The sequence below is a fragment of the Aedes albopictus genome, chromosome 2 (genome assembly GCF_035046485.1).
Source record: "Aedes albopictus strain Foshan chromosome 2, AalbF5, whole genome shotgun sequence".
In the NCBI taxonomy this organism is placed as follows: Eukaryota; Metazoa; Arthropoda; class Insecta; order Diptera; family Culicidae; genus Aedes; species Aedes albopictus.
This window is the reverse complement of record NC_085137.1, coordinates 202,125,852-202,148,110: the sequence shown is the minus strand read 5'-3', so window position 1 is coordinate 202,148,110 and position 22,259 is coordinate 202,125,852. Positions and strand designations below refer to the sequence as shown.

The 22,259-nt window shown below is 42.7% G+C and overlaps 1 protein-coding gene across 2 annotated transcripts in view; it reads right to left on the bottom strand.

Annotated features, from left to right (window-relative positions):
• The window catches only part of LOC134287880 (uncharacterized), a 45,140-nt gene that overhangs the window by 11,793 nt on the left and 11,088 nt on the right, over window positions 1-22,259 (bottom strand). For both annotated transcript variants that reach the window (XM_062851016.1, XM_062851017.1), the window contains exon 2: window positions 18,401-18,894. In XM_062851016.1, the coding sequence (XP_062707000.1) occupies window positions 18,401-18,565 (165 nt within the window). In that variant the 5' untranslated portion in view covers window positions 18,566-18,894. The remainder of the gene's footprint in view (window positions 1-18,400; window positions 18,895-22,259) is intronic.

Sequence of the window (22,259 nt, the reverse complement as noted above, 5' to 3'; positions counted from 1 at the left end):
AGTCAGATGTACCCACGGTGTAGCACTTTTCCGGGCTCGCTTATGAAATAGTCCACAAATGGAAAATATTCTCTTGTCCGAGCATCCATACGAAGAGGTACATGTGGCGGAGGATGACACAATTTGTGGAAACATGTTTTGCTACAGCACCGGTGCTATTTCCATCGGTAGCGGTTTATCGATACACGATCCATCGTCCTTCCACTACTCGAAATCAACCGAGAATTCGACAGTTCGCGAATGGGCATAGCAACGTTAATCCACTTTTCTCCTCATTCCAAATGGTGTGGGAATGGAAAGGGATTAGCCAACTGAACATGTGGTGTTATTCGGAGATATCCGAAGGGGATTTGGAACAAGAATGTAGCTGCACAAATGTAGCAGAAACAAAAAAAAAGCAGATTAAATTACGCAAGAAGCTTGAAGTCAAACCAGGTACAACCGAAATGTTTGAAAAGTTTTCGATTTTTGTTAGCTTGGGTTCACAATAAAAGACGTAGGGAAACTTACGTATTTTCGGAAGTTTTGCTATCTTCGTCATAAGGGGTGTTTTGAAGCCTATTGGTCTCAGAGCTTGGCTCCAATCCTTCCCAATCAAGCTGAGTTATATGCCCAAATTTCAGGCAATTCGGCCCACAAAAACCCCCCATGACGAAGAGAACAAACCTGACGATAATACCCTTCGTCACCCTATGTAAGAAGAGGAGAGTGTTGTAGCTTTAGTCTTTGTCATTATCCACGATACACACATGTACTACACACAAATCTATGCACAAATCTCTTCAATCTGCACTTGTATATAATTTCGCATCTAACTGCCAGATGCGGCGATTGTCCGGAATTAATAGTTTCAGTCTTCTTCTTCTTTATGGCCCCACGTTCTCATTTGAACTTGGCCTGCCTATCTAACTTATGCCGTTTTTCTTTTTTAACCTGGGTTGGAACTGGATTGGCGGAAAATGTGTAAACAAACAACGCAAACAAACTTTAGTACAAGCGAAACCGAAGTCGGGTTGGGGTTGAAACTGTGATCTGATCCAGTTCCAAGTTGGAACTGGATAATAAAGAAAAACGGCATTAGTGTTCTTTGAGCACATCCACAGTTATTAATGGAAGGGCTTTCTTTGCTTGCCATTGCATGAATTTGTATATTGTGAGGCAAGGACAATGATACACTATGCCCAGGGAGTCCAAAAAATTTTCCCGACTGGAACGGGAATCGAACCAGCCGTCTCTGGATTGGCGATCCATAGCATTAACCACTAGGCTGACTGGAGACCCCGAATTGTTTTAGTGATTCAAGCCAAATTGTGCAGGAATAAGCACAGCAGCCTGATGAACGGACGTGAGACGATTGAAAGATGAAAGTAGCACTTTTTTGGGCACCTGAATGGCGTGGAGAATGTAGGCACAGGACACAAAGATAATGATGGAAATGACTACGTCATAGCAGCAGAGGACGGAAATGATCTAACTGCCACGCTGAAGGATATTAAGGATGCCAGAGAACTTCCAGGCGATCACCATTTTGAATGCTACTAACAAAGTGCTATACCAGATCATCTTCGGTCGACTGTCACCTGAAACAAATAAGTTCGTGAGAAGTTTTCAAGAAAGCGTCATCGACGACCGGTTGACAACGAGCCAGATTTTCACCGTAAGGCAAGTTCTCCAGAAATGACGTGAATACCAGGACCCAACGCATCATCTGTTCATCAACTTCAAAATGACACATGACAGTATCGACCACACATAGCTATGGAAAATGATGGACGGAAAAGTCATTCCAGGGAGGCTGACCAGATTAGTTAAAACTACAATGGACAGTGCAGTGTACTTGATTAATTTCAGTCCTGAGCACGCACGGTGGTGCAGAGCGCCGAATTGAAAGATCTCCATCAGTTCGCATCGTACTCTTGTGCTGTGCGGACGTAAGCTCTCTCTGCTGCAGGAAGTTTTACTACCTAAAGCAATTCAACAGTACTTCTCAGCACTACACACAATAGCACTTTTCAGCGCTAAATTTATACCTACTGATTCCTTTTCGATCCTTGCCTGGACCCGTGCCTTCGATTATTCGTTGGACCCGTTTACGGAAGTCAAATACCATGAAACGGTGGTAATCCTACTTGGACACCGATTAGGGAAAAAACCTCCTGGAAGGTCGCTTCAAAATAAATCATGGTTGCATCATCGAACAAAAGGAAAGGTGAATCCTTGAATTCACCGCTTCCTTCCAAAAAAGTCGGTTTCAAAACTGTCGCTAAACGCGGCAAAGTTAGAAGGAAAGGAGAACTTTCAGCTTCTCCGCTTCCTTCTACTAAAACAATTGTTTCGGATGAAAATTTCGTTGAAATGAGTAATCCTTATGAAACGCTGAACAATTTTTCGAAACAGCAAATTGAGGATGCCTCTAGCCCAGGTACTTCAATTTCTGCTAAAAAACAACGGGTGCCGCCAATCGTGGTCAGCGTCTGTGAGTTTGCTGGTTTTAGGCAGGAGATCTTGAACTCCATAAGGGGAATCAAGGTTTCCTTCCAAATTGCCAGGAAAGGAGACTGCCGCGTATTTCCGGAAACCCTGAAAGATCGGGATCTTCTTCTCAAGTACCTTACTGAGAAGAAGCATAAATTTTTCACATACGACGACAGGTCTGCACGCTTGTTCAAAGTCGTATTAAAAGGTCTCTCTAGTGATGACAAATCACCTGATGAGATCAAAACTGAACTCGACTTATTACTTGGATTCACTCCAGTCCAAGTAATAAAAATGAAAAAGGGAACCCGCTCTGAGAATCCTCGGCAGGGTATCTCTCAAGAATTTTATTTAGTTCACTTCAACAAAAGTGATCTAAATAACTTGAAATATTTGGAAAAGGCGAAGAAAATGTTTCTTGTCCAAGTGACATGGGAACATTTTCGTAAGCCTGGGGGAAATTTCCAGAACCCAACTCAGTGCCGTCAGTGCCAAGGTTGGGGGCACGGAACGAAACATTGCCACATGGATGCTAAATGCATGATTTGTGGAGGTTCTTCTCACGCCAAGGACAACTGTCCGGTAAGGGAAGATACCAGGAAGTTTAAATGTACGAATTGCGGTGGCAACCATAAGTCAAACTTTTGGGATTGCCCTATCCGCAAAAAAGTTGTCGAATCACGTGCCCGGCAGATGAATGGGAACGCTAGTCGTACCCGAAACTCTGCAGGTAGAATTTCTAACAACACAAATTCTTCCATCAACGATCGGTTGAATAATTTTCATACCGCTCGTACCTATTCGCCGGAGGTAGTTAACCACCAAACAAACCTTCGAGCGAATAATCTACCCTCCAGCAGTGGAGTGAGTATTATTTCTAATTTTGTTCAAACGAATCGAGCTACCTATGCCCATATGGCTGCGGGTAAGCAAAATTCAAATAATTCCTATCACCAAACATCAAATTCGGAAAATGCACGTGATTCAGGCATGTCTGCTTCCGATTTTGACTTTTTATCTGAACAATTGCAACAAATGATTGATGCAATGTTCAAAACTCAAACTATGGCTGAAGCAGTCCAAGTTGGAGTTAAGTTTACAAATAAAATAGTAATTGGATTACGTTTTGGTAATGGATCCAAATAAATTTTTGAACATTTTAAATTGGAATGCTCGTTCTCTAAATGGCAAAGAGGATGAGCTATTCCATTTTTTAACAGTTAATAATGTGCATATTGCAGTTATTACTGAAACTTATCTAAAACCTGGGTCTTCAATCAAACGAAACCCAAACTATTTTATTTATAGAAATGATCGCCTAGATGGAGCATGTGGTGGAGTTGCTATCATCGTTGACAGGCGCATCAAGCACCAAATTTTTTCATCATTCGAAACTAAAGTTTTTGAAACTTTGGGTGTTTCTGTTGAAACAAACTTTTTTAAACATACTTTCATTGCGGCCTACTTGCCTTTTCAATGCACTGGCCAGCAAATAGATTTTCTTAAATCTGATTTGCGAAAATTAACTCGCAACAGGTCCAAATTTTTCATAATTGGTGATTTTAATGCGAAACACCGTTCGTGGAATAATCTTCAGTCCAATTCAAACGGCAGGATTTTATTTGATCAGTGCTCTTCAGGATATTTTTCTATTCTATATCCCGATAGCCCCACTTGTTTATCTTCTGCTAGAAATCCCTCAACAATTGATTTGGTCTTAACTGACTCAAGTCAGCATTGTAGCCAATTGATTACTCATGCTGACTTTGATTCTGACCATCTTCCTGTAACATTTCAAATTTCCCATGAAGCGATTTTTAATCCCATCAGCTCTACTTTCAATTATCACAGAGCTGACTGGGATACATATAAAACATACATCGATAGCCATTTAGATGTTAATGTTTCATTGGAAACACATTTTGATATTGACAATGCCCTTGAAATTTTGACTAGTACTATAGTCGAAGCTAGAAGCGCATCAATACCAAAGTGTGAAGCTTTTTTTTTTTATTCTTTATTAAAGTGATTTTCCTCCTTAGGAGGGTTCATCACTAAGGAATCTGAAGCTTCTGATCCGTCTTAAAAACGTGAGAAGAAGACAATTCCAACGAACTCGAGATCCTGCTTTGAAAGTAATCTGGCAGGATCTTCAGAAGGAAATCAAAAAACGTTTCACAGAATTGAGAAACAAAAATTTTGCAAATAAAGTTTCTCAATTAAACCCCGGCTCTAAACCGTTTTGGAAATTGACAAAAATTTTGAAAAAACCTCAGAAGCCTATTCCTGCGCTGAAAGAGGATAACAAAATATTATTAACTAATTCTGAAAAAGCACAAAAACTTGCCAAACAGTTTGAAAGTGCGCATAATTTCAGTATAGGTCTCACTAGTCCAATAGAACATCAGGTTGCCCGCGAATTCGAAAACATTCTCAATCATGAGAACATTTTCAACAATTCATTGGGCACTGATTTGGACGAAGTGAGATCTATTATAAAGAAGTTTAAGAATATGAAAGCTCCGGGTGATGACGGAATTTTCTATATTCTCATAAAAAAACTTCCAGAAAGTTGCTTATCATTTTTGGTTAATATATTTAACAAATGTTTTCAGTTAGCATATTTTCCTGAAAAATGGAAAAATGCTAAAGTTGTTCCAATTTTGAAGCCTGACAAAAATCCTGCCGAAGTTTCTAGTTATCGTCCAATTAGCTTACTGTCATCTATCAGTAAACTTTTTGAAAAACTTATTTTAAATAGAATGATGATTCATATTGATGAAAATTCTATTTTTGCCAATGAGCAGTTCGGATTCCGCCATGGTCATTCGACTACTCATCAACTTTTACGGGTAACGAATTTCATTCGTTCCAATAAATCTGAAGGTTACTCCACTGGTGTAGCACTTCTTGACATAGAAAAAGCATTCGATAGTGTTTGGCACGAAGGCTTGATCGTAAAATTGAAACGTTTTAATTTTCCACTATATATTATTAAAATGATTCAAAACTATTTATCGGATCGAACACTTCAGGTAAATTATCAAAATTCCAAGTCAGATAGATTACCTGTAAGAGCTGGTGTTCCACAAGGCAGCATACTGGGATCAATCTTATACAATATTTTTACCTCCGACTTACCTGATTTGCCACAGGGATGTCAAAAATCGTTATTTGCAGATGACACAGGAATCTCAGCCAAAGGGCAAAGTTTGCGTGTCATTTGTAGTAGATTGCAAAAAAGTTTAGATATTTTTTCTTCTTATTTGCAAAAATAGAAGATTTCTCCAAATGCTTCCAAAACTCAACTTATCATATTCCCACATAAGCCAAGAGCTCTTTATTTGAAACCCTCAAGTAGACATGTTGTCACTATGAGGGGAACTCCAATAAATTGGTCGGAAGAAGTTAAGTATCTAGGGCTCTTACTAGATAAAAACTTAACTTTTAAAAACCACATAGAAAGTATTCAAACTAAGTGCAATAAATACATTAAGTGTTTATACTCATTTATTAATAGAAAATCAAAACTTTGTCGCAAAAACAAATTTTTGATTTATAAACAAATTTTCAGACCGGCCATGTTGTACGCTGTCCCAATATGGTCGAGCTGTTGCAATACCAGAAAGAAGCAACTTCAGAGGATTCAAAATAAAATTTTGAAAATGATTCTGATGTTGCCTCCCTGGTATAGCACTAATGAGTTGCATCAAATTTCTAATATTGAAACATTGGAACAGATGTCAACTAAAATCATTGCCAACTTTCGTCAAAAATCGTTGCAGTCTTCTATTGCTACGATTAGCTCTTTGTATAATTAGTTTAAGTTAGGTTAGGGTTAGGATAAGTTGAAAAAAATGTATTTCTGACACGCAGGTGAAAAATAAAGCCTGCAAAAAATCTTAACTGCTACAGCAAATGAAATGTAATATGTTATTAATTAGTATTGATAATAGCTTAAATTTATTTCACAAAATTAGGATGATAGTGTGTTATAATACACAGAACACCTAGATTAAGTTGAAGAATGTAAAAATTGATTGAGATACATACTAATAAAGATTATTAAAAAAAAAAAAGAAAAAGAAAGATCTCCATCCTGGGCGATTGCCCGTCATCGTCTTGACCTGTGGCCAGGTCAAATTTCTGGCGACTTGCTTGATTTCGTTTTTGAAGCAGCGCTGCCATAAGCCTCTGGGTCTGCCTCTGTTGTGATGTCCTGCTGGGTTCCAATCTAACGCTTGCAGATTCCGTTTCCGCCCCTGCGTAGAGTGTGGCCGACCCACCTGCACTTTCGCTCCCGAATTTTTGTCGCTATCGGCTTTTGATGACATCGACGATGGAGCTCCACGTTGGAGATCCAATTGTGAGGTCACCATGCACGAATTATATACCGCAGGCATCTATTGATGAATACTTGCACTGCCGTTCTACGCATAATTAGGTTATTTAGTGAATAAAGTATTGCTATTTTCTATAGCCTAATTGAATGAGCTCATTTTTCTGAGTGTAACGTGACTTTATTAGATTCCAATACCTTTGTTTTGATGTTTTGATTAACCCTAAAAGGGATACCTTCATGGCCTCAGTTTCGTCACCTCGCTGAGCGTGTTCCATCAAAGACGAGCTCTGAAAGGCGCCTGGGGCTGGGGTCCAATGGACCCCAGGTTCCCTTTTAGGGTTAACAAAACAGTTTTAATTTTCGTGGATAGAACGACAGTTCAATCGATAAAGTGACAGTTCGACCCGAACAAAAAAATTTCCCCATACATACTTTAAATGCATTTTAAAAAAAGTTCACGGACTCCAAAAATTATGAAATTTTGGATTTCGACTAATTTTTGGGCGGAGAGTCCGATTATGAAATAATCCGGATACCCCTTAAGAACCCAATTGTCCCATGTTATATGTGATTTCCATATAACATGGGACAATCGGGCGTAGAACGGCAGTGCAGCCGTTGCGTGTTCACTACTGATACACACTAGGTTTCACTGGCGTATAGCAGCACAGATTTCACCAAGGTAAGTTTAAGGAAGGTACAAGCATATGAGCAGTTAGATGATGTGGGGAGAGGTATCTCGCGGGGAGGGTAGAGGTGATAGCTGGCGAGTTTATTTACATCGGCTCTTCCCTTCGATTGCAGTTTCTATGGGAACATTTGGGTTGTTGTTTGTATCCGAGTGAAAATTTTCTTCCAAGAACGAAGACGCTTTCGACTTCATTATTAATCAACACATCAACAAATGGGAAGAAAATGTTTTCGTCAAGGTTTTTGAGGTGTAAACCAGTGTATTAGTTGAGGTATGCTGTCAGTGAACTAAGAGCATAGAATATTGCGCATGGATTGGCACGGATATACAATTTCAAGGACTTCGTCGGAGAGCCAGCGGAGGACGTCGTTAGAACTACAGTGCTGGTAATCAAGTTTCTTTGTCCCAGTCCTATTCAAGTGGATTTGAACTTCTCCTTGAACACTGTCCGGTACAATATTTTTTCTCACTTCACGCTCTTTATGTGAGAGAAATGTCTTGCCCAAAAGCACGCAGAATCAAAAAGTATAATTTATGAATGCAATCAAAAATGTTGCACTTTCCCGTAAGGGGCTGTCCATTAATTACGTAAGGGTTTATAGGGGGAGGGGGGGTTTGAGAAATCTTACGCGCCATACAAAAATATTTGGCTTTCCATACAAAAAATCTTACAAGGGGGGGAGGGGGTGTCGAAAAATCGCAAAAATTCCCTTACGTAATTAATGGACAGCCCCTAAGTACAAAGTATCAAAATTCCTCATGCCGAAAAAATGACAACTTTCGAATCATGGCTTGCTTAGCAAAACAAACTTGCCAGCTGTCATATACTTTTTCAATATGGCGGAATGCATGATATGCCATATCGGATTTCACGTTCGAGTTGAAAATTCGGATTTTGGTGCGTCGACTAATCTGGTTGTTTTCATTTCATTTATTTAGTTAACATCAAATTCATGATAATACTGAATCAACAATTTGCCGCCATAATACTCGATTTGCAGCTGCAGCTCTCCAACGTCGGTCACGTCCAACACTCGCCAGATCACGCTCCACCTGGTCCGCCCATCGTGTTCTCTGCGCTCCACGCCTTCTTGTACCAACCGGATGGTTAGCAAACACCAACTTTGCAGGGTTGTTGTCCGGCATTCTTGCATCATGCCTGGCCATCGTATCCTTCCGGCTTTGGCCACTTTCTGGATGCTGGGTTCGCCGCAAAGTGCAGCGAGCTCGTGGTGCATCCTTCTCCGCCACACACCGTTCTCCTGCACGCCGCCGAAGATCGTCCTTAGCACCTTTCGCTCGAAAACTCCGAGGGCTTGCAGGTCCTCCTCGAGCATCGTCCATGTCTCGTGTCCGCAGAGAACCACCGGTATTATTAACGTCTTGTACATGGTACATTTGGTGCGGGGGTGAATCTTTTTTGACCGCAGTTTCTTCTGGAGCCCATAGTAGGCACGACTTCCACTGATGATGCGCCTTCGTATTTCACGGCTCACGTTATTGTCAACCGTTAGCAAGGATCAAGGAAGTCGTCTACCTCGACTGGTTGTTTTTCCATACATTTCTTAAACTCGCAAAAGCAGCCCTCGCCTTCTTGATCCATGCACCTATCGACGGTGCCGCCATCGGCCACCATTTGGCTACCAAGATATTGGAAGCTTTCAACATTCTCCACTGATTGCCCAGCTACCGTAAAGCTGGAAGGGTTGACCGTGTTTACATCCAACGATTTGGTCTTGTTGACGTTGATGGTAAGACTTGCCGCTGAGGAGCGATTGGCAAGATCATCGAGCTTTTGCTCTGCATATCAGAGGGCCGTTGAGCTAGGAGAGCAACGTCATCAGCCAGTTCGAAGTCATTTAGGTGCTCCATAGTAATGGGTTGCCATTAGCAATCCACGATTTGGTTCACGGTCAATCACACCTACCAGGATCTCGCCGATTACAAAGAGGAACAGTAGCGGTGATAGTATACATCCTTGCCTCACTCCAGCAACGACCCGGATGGGATCGAACAAAACACCGTTGCGCAGAATGATACGCAGGGTGACAATATGGTCCACATAGGATCGTCCGGCACGGAACCCTGCTTGCTGCCGTCGAAGAATTGCATCCATGGTTGCCTCAATCTTCTCATGTATCCGGTTAAGGATCACTTTGCAGAGGACTTTGAGAACAATACACAGTAACATGATGCCCCACCAATTATCGCATACAGTCAGGTAACCCTTTTTGGGTATTTTTACTAAGACGCCTTGCATCAAGTTGACCGGGAGTGTCGCGGATTCCCATTGGGGGGGCGAGGCATCTCAAAATCAACCAAATTCGTAAAATTTCGACACAGTTCATCTAGTTTAGGCATATTTACGTGAAAACTAGTGCATTGAGCTAAAAAAAGTTGAATTTTGTCCAATTTTGGAGAGCTTCGCCCCCCCCCCCCCCCCCCCCCACCTACGTCACAAGTTGGTGCCTATGCATATGTTGCAGAATAATTGATACAGCAGTTGTGCTACGGGGTCAGCTTTGAGCATCTCATCTGATATGCGATCGACCCCCGGAGCTCTGTTCGATTTCATGCTACGGATAGTTGTTTCTATCTCCTGCAATGATGGAACTTTGGTGTTGACACGGGTAATGCGTCGAACCCTTGGCAAATTATGTTGAGGTGTTGGTGGTGTGGCCAACACTTGAAAAAGTTTTCCAAAGTGCTCGAACCAGCGTTTGAACTGGTCTGCCTGGTCGGTCAATAGCTGCCCAGATGTGTCTTTTACGAGCATCGTTGCATTCATCTTAGTCCCGCTAAGGCGACGTTAAACATCGTAGAGGAGACGGATGTCGCCCATGTTTGCGGTTTTCTCGCCTTCGTCGGTTAGGGAGTCCGCCCACGCTCGTTTGTTCCGTCTACACGCCTACGGCTTTGGCTCCTCGTATTTTCGCTCACTCTATCGCGGCTTTGGCTTTCCTTTGCTCCTTTATCATCATCCAGTTGTTATCCACTGTGATCCACTGCTCTGTCCGGGTGCGTAGCTTGCCCAAATTATTCTAGCCGGTTGGAGGGGTTCTTGATGGCGCTCCATTGATCCTCTACGCTTCCACCTTCCGGAATATCCGCAGCACGGTTCTCCAGCTCCTCGACGAAGAACCTTTACACCGCAGCGTCTTCCAGTCGGCATGTGTTGAATCGGCGATTTTCTCTTGCTGTCGATGGATCCTAGCAATGCGCAGCAAGATGTCGCCGATTAGGAGATGACGGTCGGACGCAGTGGCGTAGCCACGGGGCGCGGGGGTGCGGTATTTTTTCATTATAAAATATTTTCTGACGAAAATAATTTTCGGAGGCGCCGCTATTTGGAAACTTCCACTCAAATTTGATGTATTTGATCTCATTGTTCATTGTTGTTTACAAAATGTGAGTGTCAAATAAAAAAAAGTTATCATTGATCGTTGAAAACCCCTCCCAGAAAAAAATGTCTGGCTACGCCACTGGTTGGACGCAATGTCGGCGCTACGCAAGAAGGCTCCGTCTCCATTTTCGGCTGATGCAGATGTGGTCGATTTGATTTTTCATGACTCCATCACGGGAACCTCATGTCACTTTGTGCACTTGTCGATGAGGGAAGAGTGATCTCCCAATCACCATGTCATTGTTGCCACAAAACTCTGTAAAAAGCTCACCGTTCTCGCTCATTTCTCCAAGAACATGACGTCCCATGACATGCACATAGTCCGAGTTGTCAGAACCAACTTTCGCGTTGAAGTCACCCATGAGGATCTTAACCCTTTCCTTCCCACGACTTTGAACGACTATATCTATGCCAAAAAAGCGTTTCCGAAAAAAGTGGTAGAACAAAAGTTATAGCAAATTGGCTAAATTTTTCGAAATCAATGAAAAAAATTTTGGTTGTAAATCAATAGGTTTTTGATTGTTCATCAATAGTTCAACTATTGAAACAAGTAGTTAGTAGTTGGGTTAACCTTATGAGGTTATAACTATATTCTAAAAATTATTGCATCATATTCATCGAATTCCGTTTGTTCGGAGTTTGTCGAAAATCGATGGTGCTCTAGAGCAACCATGGGAAGTAGAGGGTTAATATCACGTTTCGGAATTGTGTCCACGACAACATTCAGTTGGCTATAATAGTTCTCATTGTCTTATTATTCGGCTGCATCGCAGGTTGGCGCGTAACATTGGATCATGGCACGGTTTCGAATTCGATCCGCGTTCTGAATCTGGCTACAATTATCCTCTCATTAATATTGTTTTTTTATTTCTTTTTATTTGTGAATTAAGCAAATTTTTCACACTCTCATTAATAAGTTCACACTTCATGAGCGCTGCGTAGGCGTGTGTGCTGAGCAGGAAACCAACTCCACGGTGGCGACGAGCGTGTTCACCTCGTAGGCCAAGATATAGCAGCGCCAATCTGTGTTCTACAAAGTTCGGCCAACGGAATTCACTCTGACCTAGGATCTCAAACTTCATACGGCATGTCTCATTGGCTAATGTGCCAGTTTACCCTACTGGGCTAAGGTTAACACGATCCAAATTCCAATTCTTGTCCGTTGTTTCGCGCTAGAAGTCGTTGCCGTTGAATCAGTTCGTAATCTTTCATTTTCGGTTTCTATAAGGGTTTTAAGGTATCGGGAACAGTAGGCCAACGCCTAAGGTCCCATAAAGGGTGAGTCCATAATTATTGTGCCATTTTCAAACTAACGTAACTTTTTTCCTACTTCACCAAAATCAACCAAATTTCGCATAGTTTCTCCTTATAGACTATTGTTTACATATAATGAATTGAGCCGTTATCTTAGATATTCCGGTCGATATAGAATAAATTTAGTTAACAGTTCTAAAAACGATGTTGTACAATCATTTGCTAAAATCTAAAATCATGGTATCGTGCCTTGCAACAAGTCATGATTATAGATTATCGGATCATCTTAATGTTCGTCAATAGGTTTCAGAAACGGTTGTCAGTGAAACATAAGCTTGGAGCTGGGTGAAAACCAGGCACGATGTGCATAAACAAACCAGAGAGCTTTAATTATTTGTTTCAAGGTGAGCCTGAACATGTCCACATGGAGGGCGTTAATTGAAAAAGTCGTGAATTTCACTAAAATGCATCCTAAATTTGAACCGATACTAAAAAGTTGAAATACATACATATACTAAACTACTGTAAAAATTTGGTTTCATTTCGTTAACTGTATACAATTTGCGAATCAGTTGAAGGTAGGGTGGCACAATAATTAACGACTCACCCTTTATCCGCCGTGGTGGGGCTGCCATCTTAGGTATAGCTTCCGGTGGAGAAGCATTGCATACCCAGTCGCTGGATGCCAGAACAAACGCTGTTTGAGCCACACCTCCTTGGTGAACAGACGCTCGGAACGTACCTACTCAATCTAGCTGAAGTCAGAAGGTCAACAGTGCCCAGGCTGCACTACCACCTAAGCACACAACTCTTAGCTTGTCATCACTTGACCCGTGGATGAGATAGGAACTTGTGACTCACATGTTGTGAGGGCCAGATCTATGCTGGACGTTCTCATTATCGACTCACCGTTTTGCAGCCCGATGGACAGTGTGCACCATACATAACGATTTTTCAATCTCATTTTTTTCTAGTTTTGTCCTACTTTGACCGAGCTTTGTTTGGTTCTCAAAGCCTTCTGATGAACATCTCCCGCAACTGACCTCTGAACCGGCCGGGAGCCTACGAATTAAATGTCAATATGCAAATCCAGTAGATATGCAAATCCCACCGGGGCATCTCATAGCTTACCCGTGTTCGGACACTCGGGCCATGACTATGTAGTGTATATCTATACACAGAAGTGCTTCTGGCGTAATGAAATGTAAATTATCGCCCCGGCGTGGCCTTTTGTGCGGTGGACGGAAAATGACGACACTATCGCGGTGCTATTTTCACGCTCTTCAAAAAGTTTTTTTTTACTCTGTCCATCAGTGAATGTTCTGTTTCTTTCGCGATTGTTTGCGGAATACTCGAGGAGGTTTGCCTGAAGGAAAACTGAGTAGACTCAGGTTTGTTTGCCAAGGAAGTATTCATGGATGTGCCGGGCTATTATCGCTTGCGTAGAATTGTTTGCATAGCATGGATTTTACCGAGCGGAAGCGAATGAATGATATAACGATTCAATTACGAGAAACAAACAACATAGTGGATGGATTGATGTCGGAATGTTTTCGTTTAGTGAATTGTAGAATTTAAACTGGAGACAGTCAGTGGAGGAGTCAGTTTCTACTATTACTTAGGAAGATCGTATTGAGGGTTTGATTCGCTGCAAGCAAGATCCAGGATCTAGTAATGAGAATTTCCTGGATTTTTCTAAGCTCATAAACTACCCTCTTTTCTAAGCTTACAAATTGTATTACTTGGTTGGACTTGCCTTCCCGAAGCTAAAAGCTTTGCATTGGTATGCCATTCAAAGACAGTGCTTAATGTCCTAGGCTCAAGTGCCAGACTTCATCGGGCTTGTCGATTTTTAATGGGCTCCCAGGAGAATTTTAACTGAGCAAGGTGGGTCAAACTTGTCAGATAAGAAGCACGGAATTGGTGAGCTCGTTTCATGCTACTACCGAATTGTGAAAATAAACGAAATATAATTCACTGATGCCTAATGTCAATGCAGTGCTTTGTATACAAACATTTCCTATTCGAATCTAAATATTGTAGGTTTCTATCTCCTCAACATAAGCTTTTTACCATGAAAACCTAGATGAAAACCGTTGAGGTGATCTTGTTCTACAACGATATCATATGCTGACTCTTTGAAAGTTTATTTCATTTATTTAGTTAACATCAAATTCATGATAATACTGAATCAACAATTTGCCGCCATAATACTCGATTTGCAGCTGCAGCTTTCCAACGTCGGTCACGCCCAACACTCGCCAGATCACGCTCCACCTGGTCCGCCCATCGTGCTCTCTGCGCTCCACGCCTTCTTGTGCCAACCGGATGGTTAGCAAACACCAACTTTGCAGGGTTGTTGTCCGGCATTCTTGCATCATGCCTGGCCATCGTATCCTTCCGGCTTTGGTCACTTTCTGGATGCTGGGTTCGCCGTAAAGCTCTCTAAAATAAAAGCTCTCATTTTTGAGTAGCGCCCATGCCGCACAGGGACTGTGTTGGAAACACACATTTTTTTAAATTGCTCGCACGCTCACATTTTTGCAAAATATCAATATTTTTCGGTATTTGAAGGTGGTTTATAAACCCAGTGAGGTTGCCATGTCGAAATTATTGCAAAATACATGCTCATATGAGCGTACGAGCAATTTCAAAAAAATGTGTGTTTCGAACACAGTCATGTGCGGCATGCATTTTTCGAAGGTAGTTCGTGACATTTACCTTAAATATTCGAAAAATAGCGGTTTTTCCGTGACTTTCTTGCAGAACTGGTCTAGCCGCACAAGTGTTTCATATACCATATTCTCAGGTTCAGCTTCTAAAATGAGCTGTAGGTGATTGAATTTAGATATGACGAAATGAACTTTTCAGCACTGGCCCATAGTAGGCACGACTTCCACTGATGATGCGCCTTCGTATTTCACGGCTCACGTTATTGTCAGCCGTTAGCAAGTAACCAAGGTAGACGAATTCTTCTACCACCTCGAAAGTATCCCCAGCTATCGTAACATTGCTGCCAAGGCTTGTCCTGTTTCGCTCAGTCCCACCTACCAGCATGTACTTTGTCTTAGCCGCATTCACCACCAGTCCAACCTTTGCTGCTTCGCGTTTCAGGCGGGTTCTGCCACCGTTCCAAATGTTCTAGCAATAGTATCCATGTCATACGCAAAACAGACTAATTGGCTGGTTCGCGAAGGTCGTACCCCGGCTGTTGAGCCCGGCTCGTCGCATAACACCTTCCAGGGCGATGTTGAATAGTAGGCAGGAAAGTCCATCACCTTGTCGTAGTCCCCGTCGAGATTCGAATGAACTGGATAGTTCACCCGAAATCCTTACGCTGTTCTGCACACCGTCCATCGTTGCTCTTATCAGTCTGGTAAGCTTCCCGGGAAAGCTGTTCTCGTCCATGATTCTCCATAGCTCTGTACGGTCGATACTGTCGTATGCCGCTTTGAAGTCGATGAACAGGTGGTGCGTTGGAACCTAGGATTCATGGCATTTCTGGAAGATTTGCCGTACGGTGAAGATCTGGTCCGTTGTCGACCGGCCGTCGATGAAACCGGCTTGGTAACTTCCCACGAACTCATTTACTTTAGGTGAAAGACGACGGAAGATGATCTGGGATAGCACTTTGTAGGCGGCATTCAAAACGGTGATCGCTCGAAAGTTCTCACACATTAACTTGTCGCCTTTCTTGTGGATGGGACAGATTATCCCTTCCTTCCACTCCTCCGGTAGCTGTTCGGTTTCCCAGATCTTGACTACTAACTGGTGCAATACCGTCCTTACCAGCCGCTTTGTTGTTTTTGAGCTGGTGGATGGCATCCTTAACTTCCCTCAGCGTGGGAGTTGGTTCGTTCCCGTCCTCTGCTGCACCAACATAGTCATTTCCTCCGCTGCCTTGGTCCTCCGTGCCTACATTCTCTTCGCCATTCAGGTGCTCGTCGAAGTGCTGCTTCCACCTTTCGATCACCTCACGTTTGTCCGTCAGGAGGCTCCCGTTCTTATCCCTGCAGATTTCGGCTTGCGGCACGTAGCCTTTGCGGGATGCGTTGAGCTTCTGGTAGAACTTGCGTGTTTCCTGTGAACGGCACAGCAGTTGCACAGCACAGCACAGCAGTGCTGCTTCCGCTTCTGTCTGTATCGATCCACATTCTGTCGGGTTCCATGCTGCAGCATTACCGCCCGCGCTGCATCCTTCTCCTCCAGAACCGCTCTGCACTTCTCGTCGAACCAACCGTTTCGTTGACTCCGTTCTACGTACCCGATAGTGCTCTCGGCTGCATTGTTGATGGCTGCTTTGACTTACTCCAGCAGTCCTCTAGAGGGGCCACATCGAGCACACCTTCGTCAGGCAACTCTGCCTCGAGATTCTGCGCGTATGCGGTGGCGACATCCGGTTGCTTCAGTCGCTCTAGATCGTACCGGGGCGGCCGCCGGTACCGTACATTGTTAAAAACGGAGAGTTTTGGGCGCAGTTTAACCATCACCAGGTAGTGGTCAGAGTCTATATTTGCGCCAAAATAGGTCCTGACGTCGATAATGTCGGAGAAGTGCTGTCCATCAATCAGAACGTGGTCGATTTGCGATTCCGTTTCTTGTGGTGATCTCCAGGTGTAACGATACGGGAGGCTGTGCTGGAAAAAGGTGCTACGAATGGCCATGTTCTTGGAGGCGGCGAAATCGATGAGGCGTAGGCCATTTTCGTTCGTCAACTGGTGGGCGCTGAACTTTCCAATCGTCGGTCTGAATTCCTCCTCCTGGCCTACCTGAGCGTTTAGATCCCCTATGATGATCTTGACGTCGTGGTTTGGGCAGCTGGCGTACTCGCGTTCGAGCTGCGCGTAAAATGTGTCTTTGTCGTCATCAGTGCTTCCGGAGTGAGGGCTGTGCACGTTTATTATGCTAATGTTGAAGAATCGGCCCTTGATCCTCAACCTTCACATTCTTTCGTCGATCGGCCACCAACCGATCACGCGCCTCTGCATGTCGCCCATCACTATAAAAACTGTTCCCAGGTCACGTGTGTTGCCGCAACTCTGGTAGATGGTACACACTTAGAATATATCATGTAATTTCAAGTGTCCTGAACCTGACATATACGAGCATCTTCAAAAACACAAATTTAGAGGTTCAAACATGTAAATTTTGCGTTTTTCAAGACACCCCAAAATAAAACTTATTTTTTCTTAGCGTCTAGCAAACGCTGTAACCGATTTGACAGATAAAACAAAGAAAAGTAAAAAACTGTCATGCATAGATTCGAACACCGGATCTGATGGTCGTGAGCCACATCTCTTACCTCTAGGCTATTTCACCGAGTTAGAAGATGGCTAATGAACGTGATACTGATTCTACGTTTCTGGTGAAACGGATTTGTTGACATCTAACGTAACCAACCAGCACTTACATGATACGCGTAATATTGAGTCCTATTCGTGATTCAGCCTTGAAAACGTTTACGTTCTTTGGTGATTCCGTTTCCTGTAAATTTCAGAATTTCTAAGTGTTTATGATTACCTCTAAACGTTCGCACCATAGATCCTGTCCAACACACCTCCTGCAGCGCTACAATTCCGAACCCGCGGTCCTTCAGTATATCGGCGAGTATGCGGGTGCTCCCGATGAAGTTGAGAGATCAGTTCCACGTACCGAGCTTCCAATCGCAAGTCCCTTTTCGTCGCTGTGGTCGTCGCCATTGGTATCGGTTCGCATTCTTCTCTTGTTGATTTTCCGGTGCTAGTCTTTTTTACGGCTGGCTCGCAGGGCCTGACACCAACCCACTAACCCAGGGAGCTGGGCTTACCTTCCCGGAAGCTACGGGTTCTGCATTGGCATTTCCTCCAACTACAGTGCTAAATAGCTAGGCTCAAGTGCCAGTCTTCGCCGGGCGTGGTGTTTTTAATGGGCGCCCAGGAGATAATATTTTGAATGAGCTTCCACCCCCTCTTTGAAAATTATTCACTTTTTATACCGTCCACAATTTATGTCGTTAGCTCAAAGTATTATGACATAATTCTAAATCCGAATCAATCTATTTCGTCGGAAAGATTTTCGTAAGACATGTCACTTAAAAACATTTTAAAATATCAAGAGCACCACTCTTCAATGGTGCCACGCCCTTCAAGAGTGTCACTCTTTATATTTTACTCGGTATGGTGACTCAAAGGATAATATGTTTACCTCCTCTCATCAAAGCTAAAACATTTTTAAATTCATCCCGCTAAGCACTCACCTCGGTTAGGATAATCAGTCCGAAGATAGCGAAGAACGCTATCACGATCAGGAAGCTCATGCCGGCCCGCTCCCGGGCACCCCAGGAGGACTTTTTGGCGCGTTTGCTGCGAGATGACATGGAGCCCCCCGTTAGTTTCGATGGGGGGCTCCCACCGCCGTACATAATCTAATTCCACCAGGTGGGAATGGGTGCAAACGTGTGTTTACCGCACTTGACGCAGGACGACACCGCAACCGAGCTTCAGCACCACCAGCAGCAGGCAGGGGCTTGACTTGCACAATAACGGAAAAGGGGTGCGCGCGTGAGTGTGCTTGATGCTTTTCTCGGAAACTTTTCGGCAGGGTTTATTACGGGACGTGGGTGTGTGTTTACGACGGGTATCTTTTCCCGTGGATCCTCTTATCGTTGAAGAGTGTCGATGTTAATGGTTTTCCGTGACCGTTCCACAGATGGTGGCAGCTGTTGCGCCCGCATTTCGATGTGCCGTTGTCCTGTTGGCAGAGAAGAGAAAAGATAAAGGATTCATCATTTGCATAAAGTATTGGCAAACTAATAAACTCTGCCGGTCAGTGTGATGAGCTGCTGCTAATGGCAAAATCGATAAATTTTAAAACTTTTTGTCAACAGATTCTTTTTTAACGACGGAATTTATTATGTTGGTCTGAGAATAAGAAATAGAAGTGGACCAGTTCTGGCTATAGGTTCGACATACACGATATAAATATGTAATATCATTAGAAAGCCATAATATAACAAGACTCTTAAACATGTGTTGAATTTGTTTGTTGAATTTCCTTCTCATGCTCATTTCTCATAATGAACTCAAATTGCTCAATCGCAATAAATTAAATCCAGTAATTAGCACCAGAGCATCACAATCCCAAACCAAGCCGCATGAGGATATCATACACAATTTTCTACACGTTTCTTTGTGAACTGAATTTCTAATCAAGCCTGACAAAACCTGCAATCAGACTACAATTTTCGTACAGATTAAACTAGAGTACAATGGTATGGCATCTCCCTTGTTCAACTCGTACTCCCCCAGACAACCTTCCCAGCCGGCATGATTGCACAACCCGAAAACCACAAGCCGACAGCAGCACACTGCACTGACTGCTGTGCTCTAAGCCAGATGAGGTGCAATTGGACACAATACCCACGTCTCCCACATTCTTTTCCAAATTGGCGTCGCTTGTTTCATCGCACCGGGTTGGACTCTGTCTTGTTGCACTTGCTGGCCTGCCTGGACAGGACTGTATGCTGTTGGAGAAATATATTTAGGTCATGGCTGAATTGTTCTTTTCCCTGTGGGTGCGAATCTCAACTAGCAGCCGTGCCCCATCACAGGATGAATGCAATTGCAAGGTAGGTACACAAACCTGGGAAGACAAGAATGCTCACGGTGGCGTAACAAGATACAGTAGAAAGGGGATAATTTTCTATCATCAATATCAACTTCTTTGCTTGGTTAGCCTAGATTGCTGATGTCTAGCGGTTGGTTCAGCCGGCTAAGAATAACACTACGGACCGCCTATTCCAGTAGTGGTAAGAGTCTCTCAGTCAGATGGCTCCAAATTCAAGATGGCGGCTGTTTAATGCAGTTTTAGGCCCTATAACCATTCAATACGTTTTTTTTTCTATCTGTAAAATTCTTCAAAAGCGAAGGAAGTATCGACAATGATTGCCCCTATACTGGTAAGATCTGATGTTAGTCCAACCGGATCATTCAACAAATCACTGGATGTTGTCTGCGGTGGTACCGGTGATGCTAATTGCTCAATGGAAATATCAAATAGTGATGTTAACTCATACGACAGCTCATCAGATCAACAGTTCATCACTGTTACGAAAGGTCGGGATCGTTCAAAGAAGCAGAGAGTAGGTAAGTAGGAGAGCGATGAGCAATCTAAGTTATAGCTACAACATAGCCAGTATCAATACTAACGCAATTTCGAGCAACACCAAGATACAATCCTTACGCACGTTCATTAGATTGGTAGATTAAGATATAGTCTTGCTACAGAAAGTTAAGGATCCATACATTGCTATTCCGGGTTTCAATGTAATAACGAACGTTGACAACCAAAAACGTGGCACTGCGAAAGCCTTGAAATCTCACATGTCGTTCTCAAATGTTCAACGAAGCATAGTCTAGTAATATCAGTTACCTTATATGGTGGCGTTAAGATTGTCAATGTTTATGCCCCATCGGAAACAGCGAATTACGCTAGTAGGGAAAACTTCTTTCAGAATATTTTACCATTTTATTTACAGTCAACTTCCGAACATTTGGTGTTAGGTGGTGATTTTGATTGTGTTGGGATTCAACTGGCTCGAGTAACTTCAGTCCGGCTTAGGGCACACTGCTTAGTAATTTGAATCTTAAAGATACGTGGGATCTGCTTAAACCAAATCAATTCAGTGCAGTTTTATTCGACCAAACTGTGCATCTCGTGTTGATCGCTTATTGTATTACTGAATCATTGGTAGCACAGCTACGAACAGCGGAATTTTATGTAACATCGTTCTCAGATCATAAACCATACAAAATTCGTTGTTGCTTGCCAAATCAGGGCCGATATTGTGGAAACGGGTCAATACGTGCTTATTTTTTAACCGAAGATAACTTGCAAGAACTCGAAATCAAATGGAACCGTTGGCTTCGCGAACGTAGAAATTACAATAGTTGGATATCGTGGTGGGTGACTTTTGCCAAACCGAAAATAAGAAGTTTTTTTTCGTTGGAAAACAAACGAAACTTTTCGAAGGTTTCATGCTGAGAATGAAATGTTGTACCGGCAACTTAGAATAGCTTATGATAATCTCTATCAAAATCCAAGGGGAACGGCAGAAATTAACGAAATCAAAGGTAAAATGCTTTCGTTGCAAAACCACTTATCGCAAACCTTTGAGAGGCTCAATGATAAGATCATATCTGGGAAAAAACTCTCAACCTTCCAGTTGGCTGACCGAGCTAGACGGAAAAAGAATAGTAAATACTATCACTGAAATTTCACATAATGGAATGCCGCTGAAATTGAAGGACATGTTTTTAATTATTTTAATCAGCTTTATACTTCCCACAATCATGAACCAAATACAAATTTTCCCAGCAATCGAACAATTGACATTAACTGTGAGGGTAATAACCATGCGATGAACGAAATTACTACGGAAGAAATTTTCTCCTCCATTTAATTCGCGGCGGCTAAGAAATCACCGGGAAGTGATGGAATACCTACAGAGTTTTGACATCATTCATCGACAGTTGAACTTGATTTTGAATGATCGGTTCAATCTCATTTTATCGGTTAAATCTTTTAGGCCTATCACGTTACTCAATTGTGACTATAAACTACTAGCTCGAATTCTAAAAGCACGCTTGGAGAAAATAATGATTAATAATCACGTTTTGAATGAAAATCAGAAATGTTCTAATAATAGTAAAAATATCTTTGAGGCAGTTTTAGGAATCAAAGACAAAATTGTCGAACTTAATTGCAAGCGCAAGACAGGCAGGCTTATATCTTTCAACCTAGATCACGCGTTTGATCGTGTGGATCAACGGTATCTATTAAACGTTATGAGGGAAATTCGTTTTAACGATGACTTGATCGGATTGTTAGAACGAATCAGGCAAAACTCGTGCTCACGACTCCTCATAAATGGACATCTGTCTCAAAGTTTTCCCGTCCGAAGATCTATACGTCAGGGGGACCCCCTGAGCATGCATTTATTTGTTATATATTTGCATCCACTGATAGAGAAGCTGCAAACAATCTGTGACAATCGTTTGGAGCTAGTCGTTGCCTACGCAGACGACATATCGATAGTAATATTCGATGATCGCAAG